This window comes from Miscanthus floridulus, chromosome 17 (genome assembly GCF_019320115.1).
Source record: "Miscanthus floridulus cultivar M001 chromosome 17, ASM1932011v1, whole genome shotgun sequence".
In the NCBI taxonomy this organism is placed as follows: domain Eukaryota; kingdom Viridiplantae; phylum Streptophyta; class Magnoliopsida; order Poales; family Poaceae; genus Miscanthus; species Miscanthus floridulus.
The window spans coordinates 83,093,798-83,110,099 of NC_089596.1; the positions used below are offsets into that span (position 1 = coordinate 83,093,798).

Sequence of the window (16,302 nt, forward strand, 5' to 3'; positions counted from 1 at the left end):
GAATACTCGTGGCTTTTATCTCGCTTGACTCGTGGCCGGCTCAGCTCGGCTTGACTCGACTCGGCTCGTTTTAACGTTTTCATGAGTTAAGTTGGAAGTCTAGCTTGCTATTTTAACGAGCCAGCTCGCGAGCTACTTATGAGCGGAAATGAGCCGAGGCCTATAAGCCCACGACCATGAATCCAGAAGATGATAATGCTGACCTAGAAGTGTACACCTATTCTATTGATATGTAATTATTATTTTCAGCTGTTTGATATGAATTTTAATTTTATAATTGTTGTGGTACTTAAACGTTGATTTTATGGATGGTTTTTCAGAAAGAAGATGATGATGCTGACATTGAATCTATAGACTTTTCTAAATTTATGGTGACAAGCAACTAGTTAGTATATTGGAACTGTAAAATCATGGATGAACAAGGTATGTTGTATGGTTGATACTTTTGATAAACCTAATATGTATTAATCATGTATAGTTGCATAATAATGAACGTCATCTTCTAAAATTAATATAACATAAATATTATAAATATATATGTCCTATTTTTTTTTATCCCGTAAACTGAAGGAGTTCGTTCGAAGTCAATCGGTCTGTTCGTTGGTTGATTTCTGGGCTGATTTGGGCTGACTAATGCTAGTTTGTTGTGAGAGAGAAACACTATTGGCTGACTAATTTGGACTGGCCGAAACCAACCAGCGAACATGGTGAATAACGAACAAGCCAAGCGGCCGCTCTGACTTAATATTAATAAGCCGAGTCGAGGCTCGTTAGTCTAACGAATCGGCTCGAGCTGGACCGATATCCATACACTCGACCAGCGTATAGCCGTATGATTGCCAACGGTTACAGTGCCGGCACGGACGCAGGACTTGGCTGCATCTGGAAGCGACCCGACTCACCCTTTCTCTGGTGACTTCGGGTGCCACCTCTCGCATCCACAAGAAACTTTTGAGAATCAAAGATAACAACAGGAACAGAGCACGTGCCAGCAAAACATGTCCGATATTTACGATCGACAAGCCTGTTCGTTTGGCTATGGCTTATCGTAAATGATCATAAATTTTTAGTTGAAACAGTATTTTTCTCTCACACAAACCAGTCAGTAGTACTTCTTCATGAACCAGCAACGATACGAAAAAGCCAACCGAACAGACATGGCACTATAGGAACCGAAGCAGAAGGCACAGTCCAATTTCCATGGCATAAATTCCTCACGCTCGGATCAGATAATGTTCATATGAAATCCACCAATAATTCACATATATTTTGCCACAAGTCACACAACGACGCTTCAGAAGGCAAACACCGAAGAACAATGGAGTTTTCATAGAAAGATAGCACTGGCACTTTCTACCAGGCAGCCAGGCAGGCACGCATATGTACAAGAAGTTTGGACAAAAGAGTAGCGAACTGCGAACTAGGCACACTAGTGGTCTGCTTGACCACACCTAAAACCTAGTACTAGTATGTACAAAGAAGGGTAGCGTTTTTTTTCTCTCCTAAAATCAGTTCCACCAGATCGTGCCGTCAGCTAGCAGTGAACCGCCCACATTTACACCGTGCTTTCCTTTCCTACGAGATACTTACAAAGTGAAACTCCTATTGCATGTGGCATATCATTATCGCTTATCGGTTAAGATAGGTGGAAGGACCCCTGGCCCTCTGTAATTGCATAGAGAAGTTTCTCCCTCATCTTTTCCTGCAGGAAAATAAGGAAACTTTCATGGATCAAAAATTGTTTCAAAAAAAGAAGGATCAAAACAAACAAAGCATAGCTAAAAAATCAAATGCACCGAAAATTGCTGTGAGAAATTCAGCGCTCACAACACATTTTTTTTACTATCAATTAACACAAAAAGTAAAGAACCTTGACTTGCTTAATGTTTTAGCTTTTTGGGTAGTTATGTTGGCTACTTAATGTTTTATATGTTATGTTGGCTGCGGGGACCTTGACCTTGAGGAGACAACCTCAGAACATGGACGCTTAATTTCAATCTATTTCGCTTGATTTGTTAGAATTTCAATCTCCCAAATGATATAAGTTCAATCACAATCTATTTCACTTGATCTGTTATAAGTTCAATCTCTCAAATGAATAAGAGTACTGAAAATAATTAACCTAGTAAACTTCACTAAATTAGGATATGCAGAAAGGTCAAACCTTTGAAGAGTACGGAGGTAACTTAAGATAGTTGGCACAAGTCATCACGCTAGGCAGGTCATCGTCAGCGTCATTGCTGTTATGCTGTTTATTATTACATCACACTGTTAGCAAAAGATGGATCAAGTGAATTGAAACAGAAAGGAGAGCTTTATAAAAAAAACAGACCTTTCGGACAACTGTGAACTTTGGATTTAGTGCAGCCAAGCCGCCTGGTGGAAGCCGAGGTGAACCCGTTATAAATTGCAAGAAAGCTCTGCGTTCAAGGGATCCAAACTCTTGTATGATTTCCAGCAACTGCAATACATTTTGGATTCAAATAACAGACCTCCATTAATGGTTCACAACAGTATGTTGCCAATTCAAAATATCTTGGCTAGAGAAAACTTACATTAATGACAGGAGGGCTGCTGGAAGTGTAACCATGATCAAATTTGATGTGATCCACAAGTTTCGCAAACTGTTCAAACCAAGAAATCAGCAACCAGAATAAAATAATAACAAAACATGAAAAGATGCCAACAGAAGATAGATGCATACATCCCATGTATCTTGTTCACCACAGAGTAATCTCTCTAGCTCATCCTCTGAGAAAACCTGGAGTTTTTTTAGTGGAAATACCTGCAGTAGACAGTGTCAGCATGTCAAAGCAATATTCTAGGTGAAAAAATTACCATCGAAGTGTTATTAGGTTCCATGTAAGGTTTCCTAACTACAACCAGAAGCACAAGGAGCAGTACTAACCCCTAAATAAACCTGGACCCAGCAAACAAGAATTAAGACCAATGCAGTAGTCATCACCATTTTGGGATGCCAGCTATTGTTTTATATGTAGTCTAAAACTCACAGTACAGAATATGCCAGATAAGATGCTTGTACGCCGGTAAAAAGGTGGAAGGGTGAGCAAATAGACAGAGCACAAAATCAGGACAAGAAATAATTGAAGTTCACTCATACTACTAGGTTAATATATATTGCTTATGAAACACAGAGGATCACATAGTTGGTACTTGGTAACCAAATGGAAGGTTTTCAAATCACATGATTGGTAATATCTGAACTTCCAAAGTGTGCCAAAAAGTAACAACATTGACACATGGCATTTTTTATGCTCCAGAATCAGCACATTTCCAGAATAGAGCCAAACTAGACAATCATAGTGTAAGTGAAAACCACCACCAGTTACAAGCATCAATAGAGAACTGCAGAATTGTAGAGCTAGAGCAAATACCTCATTAAATCCCGACTTAAAAGCCTCCATCTGTCTTGCAATTCCACTTTTAACCGTTGCGTCAACAACATGACGAACATATTCTTCCAAATTCTCAGCATTCAACTGAAAAATAGAAGTAGCAATCAATTTGGTGTGTGTGTGTGTGTGTGTGTGTGGGTGGGTGGGGGGGGGGGGGGGGGGGGGGGGGGGGGGGTAGTATTTAGTCTACTTACACTGTCAGAGCGACTTCCCGATGAGAGCACATATTCTGGATACCCTGGGAGAGCAAACTCAATAGCAAGATCCTCAATTCTACAACCTCGATAAGTCAAATCTGATATAATCTGGCAGTCCCTTGTCAAATTTGACTCTGCATATTTTCTCCGACAAGCAAGCGCTTGAAACTCCACAAGGGATATGGCCAGTTCAGAATCAAATGACTGGATATCATACTATATTAAGCTCCTATAACAAAGAAAAAAGATTGCTTACATTTAGATAGACACGCAAAGTAAGAATAGCAACAGTCATTCATATTGAAGATGCAGAGCCAAAGATACCTGTCCAAGGATAAGCTTGTAGAATGCTTTAGAAAATGGAATGTCTAGAATTCTGTTGTCTTTAATTGCTTTTGCAACAACCAGACCAAGTAAGTGGAATCGCTCGCTCACTTCTTGAAAGGAAGCAGAATCTGCAGAGGCAGACCAAGGTCTAGGGAAAAGCCCATTAGGGGCAACCACGAATCCAGAAACATGAGCATCATTGGTACCAGATTCACAAGGAAGCTCCCCTCTCCACATGCCTAGACCAGACTTCTGAAATTCATGACTTATCAATGTATAGAATTCCATTGTAGGACCCAAACCAGTGCCCACTTCCTCTTTATATTCTACTTCTAGTAGAGCATTGCTCTTAGCATGCGACTTCATCATTTTTGCAGCTGAAACCAGTATATCATCGCGATCAACTTTGAACTTTTTCCGTGAGTGGGAAGACGCCCTTTCTGCAACACGGTTAACACTTGCATCCATCATATGGCCATGATGATTTTTCAGAGAACCAAATGCTGTCAGCTGGAAATACTTCCATCTCGCCTCAAATGAAAATAAGAAAGGGCATGCAGACATCAGTTCAGTGCACCATAAAGGCAGGCAGCAAGACCTTGAAACTAATGGATCATGCATTTGTTGCTCCAATTTATCTGTCAATCTGGCACTGACAAACTCTTGCTGAGGAATCGAGAAAACTTCAGCTTTCAGATCATCGAGGTTAGTTATCCTTCCATGGGCAAAAGAACGGTTTCTCTCATCAGACACGAGGTGAAAATAATACCTGTTTAATCCCTCTAAAATGTGTAACATAAACAATATGTCATACGAAGGACCTGATCTGTCGAGTTTGCACGGAAGTTTACCAAGCAACATACTAGAAAAGAATGGGAGCATCTGCCATGTAAACCCAGTTATGTTCTCATTTATTGATGACATTGCAGTAGAGGAATGTCTAGGAGAATCATTTGCTTCTGGGTTGACAGCTGTTCTATTTGCTTCTGGGTTAGCAGCTCTGAAAGTTATGTCATGAACACTGCGCCAAAACTGCATGTCCAGAATTATGTCAGACCCTGCATTGATCTGATCCTGCAGGATTGACTGATACAGAGTAACAGACCGGTCAAGCTCTTTCCCATTTAAGCTAAATACCAATTTCTGTTGTACGGTATTATCGCTCAAGATTGTTGTGTTTCTTTCTGCTTGACCTGCAGTTGCACATTTATAAGAGTTTTCAGGTTGCTGAGATGAAAAGATGGACTGCAAACAGACACTTTAGGCTACACATGCTCACCAGAAGATGAAGTTCCTTGCTTTGGACTTGTTTCTACAGGTGGATTCTGATTTTCACAAGTCAGGCCCTGAAAAAAAGTCAATTTAATTTAAAGACAACTAAAATTGCTATCAAAATACTTTGAAGGACATGCTTTGTAAGAAATATACATTGCGAACAATTTCTCTTGATATGCATTTCTAAGCAGTTATAAATTCCCAATTAGCTGTGAACTCATTCCATGGAACAACCAACATACTACAAAACCATTTCCAGCACAAGGAACCTTTTATTCTCTCTGTTTAATTTCAAAATTAAAACCTATAGAAGAGCTGACTGCAGACAATGAACTTATCCATTCCATTTAACTACCAGCATACAAACCACCTGCGGAACAAAGGTTCCTTCTATCCTCTCTGTTTAATTAGCATATAGGAGATATGGGAAATGCAGTGGAGTTCAAGAATATATAACATCCTTTGAGATTGGAAATAGAAACCTAAGAAAGCATGTAAATTCATGAAAATGACCATGGAGTTCCAAGAATATATAGAAGAGCAGTTCCAGAAACACACACTGGTTGCTTGGGAGATATGGAAGCATCGAAAGCCATGTGTGTTTGAGGGTGTAAGCCCAAATTTGCAGGTGGTTCTACCAGAGGTGAGTACTGAGAGCAGGATCTGATGCTGTGCAGGAGCTTCTTCTCTCCAGGAGTTGCTCCTTCGGTTGCTCCCGCAGATTAGGTTTCGAGTTTGTTGGTCGCGGTCATTTGTATTTTTTTAGGACAAGTCTGCAACCGGTGTGTGTTTCTGGGAGTAGGTTCTATGCCCTCTACCTTGTTGTTTTTTCCTCCTAACTTAATGAAGACACACAGCTCTCCCGCATCGTTGGAGAAAAAGAAAATAATCATATCATAATTAAGAAATACCAATTAGTCACACTTCATAAAGTATTAATAGCATGGGCAGAATAACACCTCTGATGGTGAATCAGCCTTCTGACTAGGTGTGGAATCTCGTTCCTGGGAGTCATCATCAGCATATTTGCTTTCCAAAGCAGTGCCACTAGGTGGTGATTCAGCCTTCTGACTATTGACATCTATACTAACTTTGGGCCATAAAAATTCTTCAATGGTATGCAAGGATGACGATATTTCCACATTCACAGCACTATCATAGCTTGACAAGTTAGTTTCATCTTCGTCTTTCTTGAATCTTACTCGGATACATGGAGTAATTGTTGAGTGCCTCGTAGGGATATCAGAAATACTGCTCCTTGGCTTGAAGTTGTGGCTCATTATAACTGGAAAGTTGTCAAGAGAAGTAAGAGCATTCTGCAGCTTCCTTACTAAAAGTGTCAAGAGCATGTCACCCCAACCTTGGCCCATTCTTGAGAAAGACATCCGAGCAAATGACTGAAATCTTTTCACCACAGCCAAAAAATGGTCAGAACTGCAATTCATATTGTTCTCCGCCTGGAGGTACTTGCCATTTGAGAGGTAATTTGATAAAGATTTGACCAATCCACTCTCAAGGAATTCAAAGGTTGTCATTGTTTCTCCCCCATGAAGCTCCATCATCACCTCGCTTAAAATGGTAGATAAGTATTCTTCATTCTGAAGATTGCATTGTTCTGATGACTTGTCTGTGGTCTCATTCAAAACTGCACAGCAAGTTTTGAGTTTCTGCAAAATCTCAGTTAACCCCATCTCAGAACTCACTACATCCTTAGTAAAGTAGGTTGTTTTCACATGCCTGGCAAAAGTAAAAAGACTGTCCTTCCCAATCCTACAAGTCCTTTTTTCGGCAGCTTCAGATCTACGGGCATCAAATGCATAGCAGAAACATGTAGTCTTATTTCTTATGACAGGTTGAGTCTCTGGTTGTTGCATGTCATCAGGCAGATGAGTGGATTTTGAGCAATCCTCTTGATTAAGAAGCGCCTCAACTGCATTGACAACACCTTCCTTGATAAAGAAGCCAAGGTATGCATCAGGAAGCTTTTGCATGAGAATCTCGATTATCTTTAGTGATGAGGTCAGCACATGATGATCCTTTCTAGACAATAAACCAGCCAAGAAGCTGCCACGGGTAATAACAAAAACATATGTCCATTCAGAATAAACAGTTTTGGAATTATTTAAATGAAAGATTTATCTTGCCAATGACTGCATTCAAGAAATGTAATAACGCAATTTACCTAAAAAAAAAGAAATGTAATAATGCAATCCTTTCACAGGTTATTTTATACCTCGGTATGTTTGTTTCCTTGAGCAACTCTTGAAGTATTTCTGGTTTACTGAAGTAACAAATATTGTTAACGATTGAAGCACATCCATAGCAAATGTATGAATTGGCACCAGAGTTCACCGCCTGCACAACTTGTACAGTAAGCTCACTTCCATATTTCATAACACAAACATTGTTATGAACTGTTAGTTTGTAGTGCTATTAAGATACCTTGATCAAGACAGGAAGAATATCCCTGGAGAATTGACACAAGAACCTTGGTTCGTCCGTAATAATTTTTTCTTTCGCTAGTATGATCTGGGTGTCTTCAACGTCCCTTGCTGCTGAAGGAATCAACTGGTTTGCTAGTTTCAGAGCTTCATTGACCTAATAATTACAACATTAGATTATCAAAATCTTTGTATAACATATCAGAGTCCGCACTTTAAGAATGATAATTGCACAGAAAGGGTAATCCAAGGATACAGTAGGTGAAAAAGCCAAACCACCTGTAGTTACTTATTTACAATAACATGATGCCATAATCAGCTCAATAAGTAAAGATACTATTCCATCAGTTGAGTAGGGAGAGGCAGAATTTCAAAGTTTCAGGGCCCAAAACTGCCAGCAGGGATGTTCCAACAAAACAGCAAGTTTCTAGGATTTCTATATACTCGTTTCTTCTTTTCTATTATTTTTGTTTCAAATTTATAATAAAAAAATGCTGTGCAATGGAAACGATCTTGTATACCTGCGATGTACCTACTATCAAGCGGAAAACCAGAGTACTAGGAAAAAAGTGCCCATTTTCAAATAAATTGCTAACGGACTAAAAAAGAGTAGATTAATAAGAGAAGCAATGCATTTGGTGAAATTGTAAGAAGTTGTAAATGTAGTTTGCGCTCTAAAAATATGGCATGCCAAATACACAGTGTTGGCATGCACTCTGGCATAACCACTAGGGAAAATCTCTGACATTATCTTCATTTCACCAAACTTCATCAGTTCATATAAATATACTAGTAAATCAATATCACATGCAAAAGAAAAACTATTGAATGCACATGAGTCAAGGGAAGAGCACACGCGTAATCTTTTGCTTTGCTTATAAAAAGAAAAGTATACATCATGATAGCTATAAAAAAATTATTGTTAGCAGCGAGCAACAGAACACATCCGCTATGCACATCTTGTACTACTTGGCTAGAAGTAAAGATGAGAAAAGGCCAACCTGATTGTTTTGTTTTTCCAGAGGCAAGTATGGCATGCCATGGGAGATGTCTGAAGTGATCAAAATCCCCTTTATTGTGCTACTAACACCCAGCTCAAATAGAGACTTCACTGCCACAAGTGAAGTACAGGCTAGCTTAGCAAGAAGCCCAATCAGATTCTGCAACCACGAGACACAATAGTCAGCTGCCTCAACACATATCGAGCACACGCAACAAATTGTTGTAGAGAAAACATACACTGCATGTCGATGGGCTAAGGGCCGTGAGTCCACCAGTGTGGATCAAAGGTAGGACCTTCTCTATAACACCCTGGTGACAGAGCTGGTCCACAAGATCAACTGAAGTGCTAAAGGAGTCCACGATGCTTATCAAGCAAGCTGCAACCTTCTCCACTATCTGGAAATTGACATCACTTAGAAACAAAAGCAGAGCACTCTTTACATGCCAAAATGATCTCAGTTATATGGGGGAACAACAGTACCATTTTGTCCTCAGATTGCAGAAGATTACAGAGAGTTGGGACCGAATCCAGAACAAACTGGGAGCAATCTGCCGGGACCTTCTTGCAGGCATTTGCGACAGCTGACACTGCAACCCTCTGAACCATGGAAGTGGGCATCAAATTAGCAAATGTACTCAATTCTCAGTTTCAGAGGTGATTTCTTTAAGATTCTAACCTTAATGCTTGCAGCGAAGAAGTCAATGTATGCCAGCACAGCGTTGATCATGCCCGCCTGCAAGCACTGGGTAGGCTGCCGCCGTGATATCTTCTCAAAAGCTTGCAAGCACTGCATACGCAACAGAATGGTCGGATAAAACGCATCAGGGTAAATGTGATCATCCGATCAGGCCGTGAGAGCTTTTGGGTTACCTGCTCAGCTACATCGAGGTACTCGATGGCTAGCAGCCGGGAGCAGAGCACGGGGAGGAGGCCGTGGCGGACAACGGCGTCCCCGGCGCGCGGCATGGCGTCGCAGAGGTACGTGATGGCGCGCACGGACAGCAGAATCACGTCCGGGGTAGCCCCCGTGCCATCGCCGCCGCCGCCGGCCCGCCGCACCAGCGCCCGCGCGGCTGCCTCCGTGGGGAAGTACCCACCGGCGTCCTCCGCGCAGAACGACAGCGCCTCGCAGAGCTCCATGAGCGCCGCCACCACCGCGTCCTGGCTCGCGCCCTCGTCTGCCACCGCGTCCACCATCCGCTGGAACCTCCCGCCCCCACTGCCGCGAGGCCTCGGGCTCCCGTCCCCATCCGACTCGCACGACGACCCCCCATCTCCATCCCCATCCCCATCGCCATCGCCATCACCGTCCCCGTCATCCGCGTCGACATCAGCATCGCCGGGGTGGCCGGACGACGAGGTGTCCATATCCGAGCCGCCCTGCTCAGCCTGGCGCGCGCCGGGCGGAGGAGCAGCGGCAGCCGCGGCCGCGGCGGCGGAAGTCGAGGGTTCCGCCGTGCACGGGCGCTTATCGGCGGGGGGCTCGGGCTCGCTGTAGCCGTCGGGATCGGAGTCGGGCCGCTTCCGGCAGCGATCCATCGGCGCGCTCCCGCTCGCCGTCGCAGCCCCAGAGCCCTCGCCGATGACGGAGGCCAGCGCGCTCCCTTCTCGCCTGACCGCTTTTTGGCACGGCACGGGGCACCGGTCGATCGGGTCCCCAATTGGGGGCGCGTGGATATATACAGGAGGCGTGCGGGGGTTGGTTAGAGCATCTGCGAGAGTTTTCTCAACATCTTCCTGATCTTGTTTTAAAAAAGATGAAAAAAAAACCTCTCCAATAATTCATAATATTTACTCCTAATTTTTTAGAACTTAGAAAATTCCTCCCCCTTCCGCAGAAAATTCATCCCCCTTCCGCGTAACTTTACATGGACGAAGCCACGCGCGGAGGGCGGCGGCGTCACAGGGGCGGGGGCCGAGCCAGCGCGGGACGTCGACGTCGCTGGTGGCGTAGAGGAAGGCGGTGGCAACGTAGCCGTGGCCCGTGAGGCCCAGCATCGGGAGCAGGCGGCGGAGGCCGTGGACGCAGGTGCCGCAGTGCGGGGACCAGTGCCGGCGGTCGAACGCGTCGTAGGTGGCCTGCACGAGGTCGCCGTACTTGAGGAGCTCGTCGCGGAGGCCGGTGTTGAGCGGGTCGAGAAGCGCTGACCAGTCGCGGCGCCGGGGGAAGGCTTCGGCACCGGCACGACCATCGGTGATGATCGGATGCGACTCAGACTTAGCAGCGTCGCCACCGGTGAGGTGGAGGAGAGCGGCGAAGGCGGGAATCATGAGCCATTGGCCTGCGGCAGCAGCAACACACTCCCACTGCGTCCCCGCGCGGGCGCATCATGGGTGTTCAACGACAAGCAGCGTGATCGGCTGGGGCTGGCTGGTCAGCCCCCTCACATGGACACTATTCACATGAACCAGCCAGCAGTACTTCTCTCTCACATAAACGAACCAGCAACGATACGAACCTGCCAACCGAACAGGCTGAAGCTCGGAAGAGCTGGGCGGCGTGCCTGCTCTCTCTGTCTCAGCAGCAGCTGCTGGAGGAGCACTCGTACTCTGTTTGGTGCTGTGTGTGCAACTAGCGAAGAAGTACTGGTGCGGCGACGATGACGACGACGCGCGGCGATGAGGAGGTTCGCGTGGAAAAAAAAAAGACGGTAGAAAAAAAGTCAAATATTAGGAACTATTGGAGATGAACTTCTTTTTTTTCTAAAACCTTTTTAGGAATTGGTAAACATAGACTTTTTAAGAGAAATATTTAGGGAATTCTTGGAGCTCTTAGTCCCAGTTTGTTTTGGTTTCTCCGCGATCGGGGCAAAGTCGCGAGATTTTCATGCAAATTCCGGGGGAAGCGGGTTTCGACGGCGCCGGGGTTGTTTGGGAGCTGATTTGGCTCCACCGCCGCCATACTGTGGGGGCGGCGCGGCCCGGTGGTTCAAAACCTCAGTTAGTCTGGGGCCGCGTTTAGAAGCCAAAAATTTTTGGTTTTGGGTACTGTAGCCCGTTTGTTTGTATTTGGCAATTAGTGTCTAATTATGGACTAATTAGGTTCGAAAGTTTCGTCTCGCGATTTCTCACCCAACTGTGCAATTAGTTTTTTTTCGCCTACATTTAGTACTCCATACATATGCCGCAAGATTCGATGTGACGGATACTATGCAAAAAATTTTGGGAACTAAACAGGGCCTGAGTGGATACACTGGACTCCGGAGATGGAGTGGAGCCGCTGCTCTCTACTCGCTTCGGCAGGGGGTCTGGGTTGTTTGGACTTTTGGGAGCGTGCACTGGGTTTGTGGGGTGGCTGCGTCGTGTTACTCGTGTGCAGTGTGCTCGTGGGTTTAGCTTTGTTCGATTGACTGTCTGGGCCACGATTGGGTACTTTAGGAAGTTGATTGCCTCCTGATTGGCCTAAACTGTGCTGTTTCATAGGTTAGTTGGAACTTTGTGCTTCGGATCAAGACAGTAGTTGATGCCTGGTACTAATGCACTAGTGGAGGTAGCATTTATGGATGTTGAAAACATAATTCATTTTTTTCGTTTCTAACTCATTATGAAATAAAGGGAAACAGAACACTTTAAATGGAAATTATAAGCAAACTCTGTTTTTTTTTCATCATCCATTCGTGGTGACCATATCTAGAATAACAACCTCTATATCTCCCTAAGGTCATCACACTGCAAAAACACTCAAAATCGCAGCTGATACATTACCCTAAAAGTAGCCTAAAATGGAAATATATTTTTTCCAGAAACAAGATCATTTTTGTCAAATACCAAATTGACCTAGCCACCAGGAAAAAAAATCAATCATCCTTCCCTAAACTCGTTAACCAGTTCCCCATCTTATGATATAAGGATAACCTAATAGCTATCACCCTGTTCGTTTGGACTTGTTTGGCTTATAAGCGATGGCTGAAAGTACTGTTGGTTGGTTTTGTGTGAGAAAAAAATATTGTTCGTTGGCTGATAAGCCATGGCTTATAAGTCAAATACGACCAAGCGAACAGGTTGTATATGAGCTATTTTTCATATATATTGTAAACAAGAGATGTTTAATTATTTCACTGAAATCGCATAAACAACAGTTTATTTAGCCACTTATCCGATTCCTTTTTGCCAAGTTATTCTCTGTTGAAACACACCTTGAACTGAAGGAAATTATTTTCAACCTCTAAATAACTTTCTTGGTAGGAGAGGTTTCCTGGTTTACTAGAAACGAGTACATCGACCTGGAAATAGATCATTCATCATTTTATAAGCAGCGTCGTTGCTTACTTTGCAAGTCATGGAAGACTCTTCTTTGTCAAGGAAGAGTGGGAGTTGATTGCGTCATAGTTTTCTCAACATGGTTTGTGACGCAGCTTCTAATATGTAAAGGGAAATTGACATGACAAATGGAACCATAAGGCTAATATAAAAGCTCGTGGACCGTGAGCTGTACCACAAAAGTCACAATTTCCTCTTCCTATCTTCGAACACGTACATTGACTGGTTCGTATCGTTGCTGGTTCATAAAAAAAGTACTACTAGCTGGTTTGTGTGAGAGAAAAATACTATTTCGACTGGAAATTTACAATCGTTTACGACAAGCCACAGCCAAACGAACAGGCTCGTAGTGCATATTGTTCCTCGTGTAAATAAGCATCAATTTTATTGAAAACTAATTAGACGTTTTATCACGAGCGTGCACGACTTAGGTAATCCAGGATGAGGTGTGACGGGATGGGATGGAGCCATTTTTGCAGGCGTTTGATTGGAAGACAATCAGAGTGAATATCCCACATGAATTATCCAGTAGAATGTAGGAGTGAGCTCGTCCTTGAAACAAAGCTAGACTCGCTTGTCCCTCTTTTCACACCGTGTTGTTCCCATGAGCGTCGCTCCACCTCACTCACAGCCACCAACGCCGACGTTGGCTTGCCCGGCCCCCAGCCCTAGAGCCTTGGCATGCACTTTGCAGACGGGGAATTAACGCAAAATACCAGTCCGACCCGAAAAAAAATGTTCTTTGGACTCGTGTGGACAAGCTATGAATGTTTTGGCGTCCTTGTCTATGAAAATCGCAAAAGGCCTATTCTCGTGAACCATATATAGTACCAGTTTAGCTTTTTTCGCACCATGTCTGTCTGCTATCGCCCTTTGACTTTTCTGTCTGTGTAGTTTTCTAGTTGCGCTCCTAATTGAAGTCAAACTTGTTCCGTTGGACTCCTTACTGCTGAAACTATTTTGATAATTCGATTGACAAAACAAAAATATGCTCACCCAGAATTCCTTGTAGGGCCCACCAAATCGTGTGGGAGCTAGGAGAAGCTACTCTTCTATCCACCTCTTGTGAGAGCACGTTTCAAAAAGCTACTTCAGTTAAATTATTTTATTTTATCCGGTTTGGTATAAAATAGCTCTAAACATCTGCTGGAGCTGGTGAAGGAGCAGTGTGAAATATGACTTCAGGTCCAGATCGAGGCACACCGTCCCCATATCCCATTGGCAATCAAGCAAAGCATGCTGTCATAGGTTCTCACTTCTTAGGTCCTATTTGATCCTCTAATTTTTAAGAATTTGGTTTTTTAAAATTGGGTGGGATTCAAACATGCTAGTTTTTATCCAATTTCTTGTGTTAGTTTTTGTCATATTCTTAAAAACCAAGAAGCAGTTGATATCCAACTTTTGCCAGTTTCTTGTGACCTCGTGAGCAATAAATGAAACCAAGTTCTTAAAAAATGGGGATCCAAACACCCCCACCAATTTTTCTCAGAATCCAGATTTTAGAAACTAGAGGCAAAAACTGGTTTTTAAGTGGAAACTCATCAAACAAGGCCCTTAGCTACGCAGCCCATGGAGCGTTTTTTGTGTGACTTAGAGCATCTCTGGTAGTTCCCCAATACCTCCCCTATCCCCCGTAAAACTGTCATATTGGAAACAACTATGCTTTTTTTACTCCAGCAGTTTCCCAATACCTCTCCCTTTTTTTGGTGGCCACCAATATTTTTCTCATCTTCCCTAAAAAAAAGGGGGATACAACTCCCCCAATACCATGTGGACCATCCCAACTATCACTTTTTAGCCATGTTTTCTCTTACACTGCTATGGAACCCACCTTTCATATGAGTATTGGGGGAGATATATTGGGGTATTGCTGCAGCATCTCCCCCAATAAATCTAGAAGTAATATTGGGTTGCCCCAATACCATCTTATTAGGGGAGTTATATTGGGGGACTACTGGAGATGCTCTTACACGGGTTTTGTTGTTGCTCTTTCTTTCTTTTTGGCTACACAAAAGCACATCAGTACTGTTAAGAATCGGCCTATTTGCGGATTGGCAGATCCGTTTTCCCGTTCCTGATCCCAAGAAAAAGGCGCATAGAAGTTGTAAATAGATCACATCTCCCTCTCCCATCCTCAAGAACAACCCACAAGAACACACAGGAGACAAGTATATGAGGGGAGCCATCTCTTCATTAGTCCATTATAGATGTACATGTAATCCCTTTATATAGATGTCTTTAGGATATATATGGTATGAGCTCATTAGGGCATATATGGTATGAGCCCATCAATCCTCTAATTGAGGAATTCTTAACACTCCCCCTTAGACGAATACCATCACAAATACATGTCTCATTAAAACTCCAAAAAACCCAATGAGAAAAAATGGTGAAAGAGTGCATTATTGTCGTTTAATGCATTTGCACATTGTTGCCTCATTAAAAACCTTACATGAGAAACTTTAGGAAAATTCATCAAGGAAAAAGAGTACAACATATGTCTTCAAGACAAATTGTGACCTTCTGGATCATATCATTTTGAATTCTCTAGAATTATGATCAAAGGTTAATATTCTAGTAAAGTTCTCCCCCCGATGACAACATCCGATGAAGTCATTCATTTCCATGGTATTAACCATTATTTGAAAATAAACATAGACATGGATAATGCTAGTGAGATTACACAATTTCCACAACATTTAGGATTCATGACATTTGACTCTAAAGTTGCAATGACACGCATCTTTGAGATGTGACTAATAATCATTATTCTTTATATCATTATAATTTTCTCTATTCATAATAGTGGTGACTCCTTCTGGGATTGATTCTAGATTCTTCAAGAATCTTTATCTTTAATACATAGTAAGACATCACAAAGTCTGTATTTCTAGCATAATGGGGAAAGTATTGCTAGTAACACCAAAATATATATCATATCATATCGATTTTCAGAGGATGCTTCAATTCCAAATTTTTAGGTGGAGAATGCATTATATCAAAAGTATATATACACTCATAGTAAAAGCTCATGAAATGCACATGTGCTTATATGGTATACCTTTGTTCCTTTCCGTTCCTCTTTTCATTCTTTCCTCTTAGGTCTTATATAGGTCTTTATTCCTTCAAAGGAATTCACTTATTTTGGTGCATCCAGACTTATAACCATATATTCCTTCAAGAAAAATCCTTCAGGGAGTTGTTATATTTATGGGCTGATCATTTCACATAAAATACAATGTTGCTACGAGATTTTGATGTTGCTCTTCATGGATTTTCAGAATCCCATAACTGCATATTTTAATTCATGCCATTAGCCATTATATAATGGAACATATTTGTAAAACTTATGTCAGAACTGGTCTCTATTCTGACCTTTTGAA

At 42.7% G+C, this 16,302-nt stretch overlaps 1 protein-coding gene across 1 annotated transcript; it reads right to left on the reverse strand.

The window, feature by feature from the left end:
- Positions 1-1,233: 1,233 nt before the first annotated feature.
- LOC136515013 (E3 ubiquitin-protein ligase UPL4-like) lies at positions 1,234-10,327 on the reverse strand. Its single transcript, XM_066508710.1, is given in 18 exon segments — positions 1,234-1,702; positions 2,165-2,248; positions 2,333-2,461; positions 2,556-2,624; positions 2,705-2,785; positions 3,396-3,500; positions 3,611-3,829; positions 3,831-3,842; positions 3,938-5,133; positions 5,220-5,286; positions 6,175-7,279; positions 7,449-7,570; positions 7,658-7,813; positions 8,658-8,816; positions 8,896-9,054; positions 9,140-9,256; positions 9,336-9,446; positions 9,530-10,327. Coding segments are annotated over 18 exon segments (4,626 nt in total). The 5' UTR covers positions 10,199-10,327; the 3' UTR covers positions 1,234-1,636.
- Between the last annotated feature and the right edge of the window lie 5,975 nt (positions 10,328-16,302).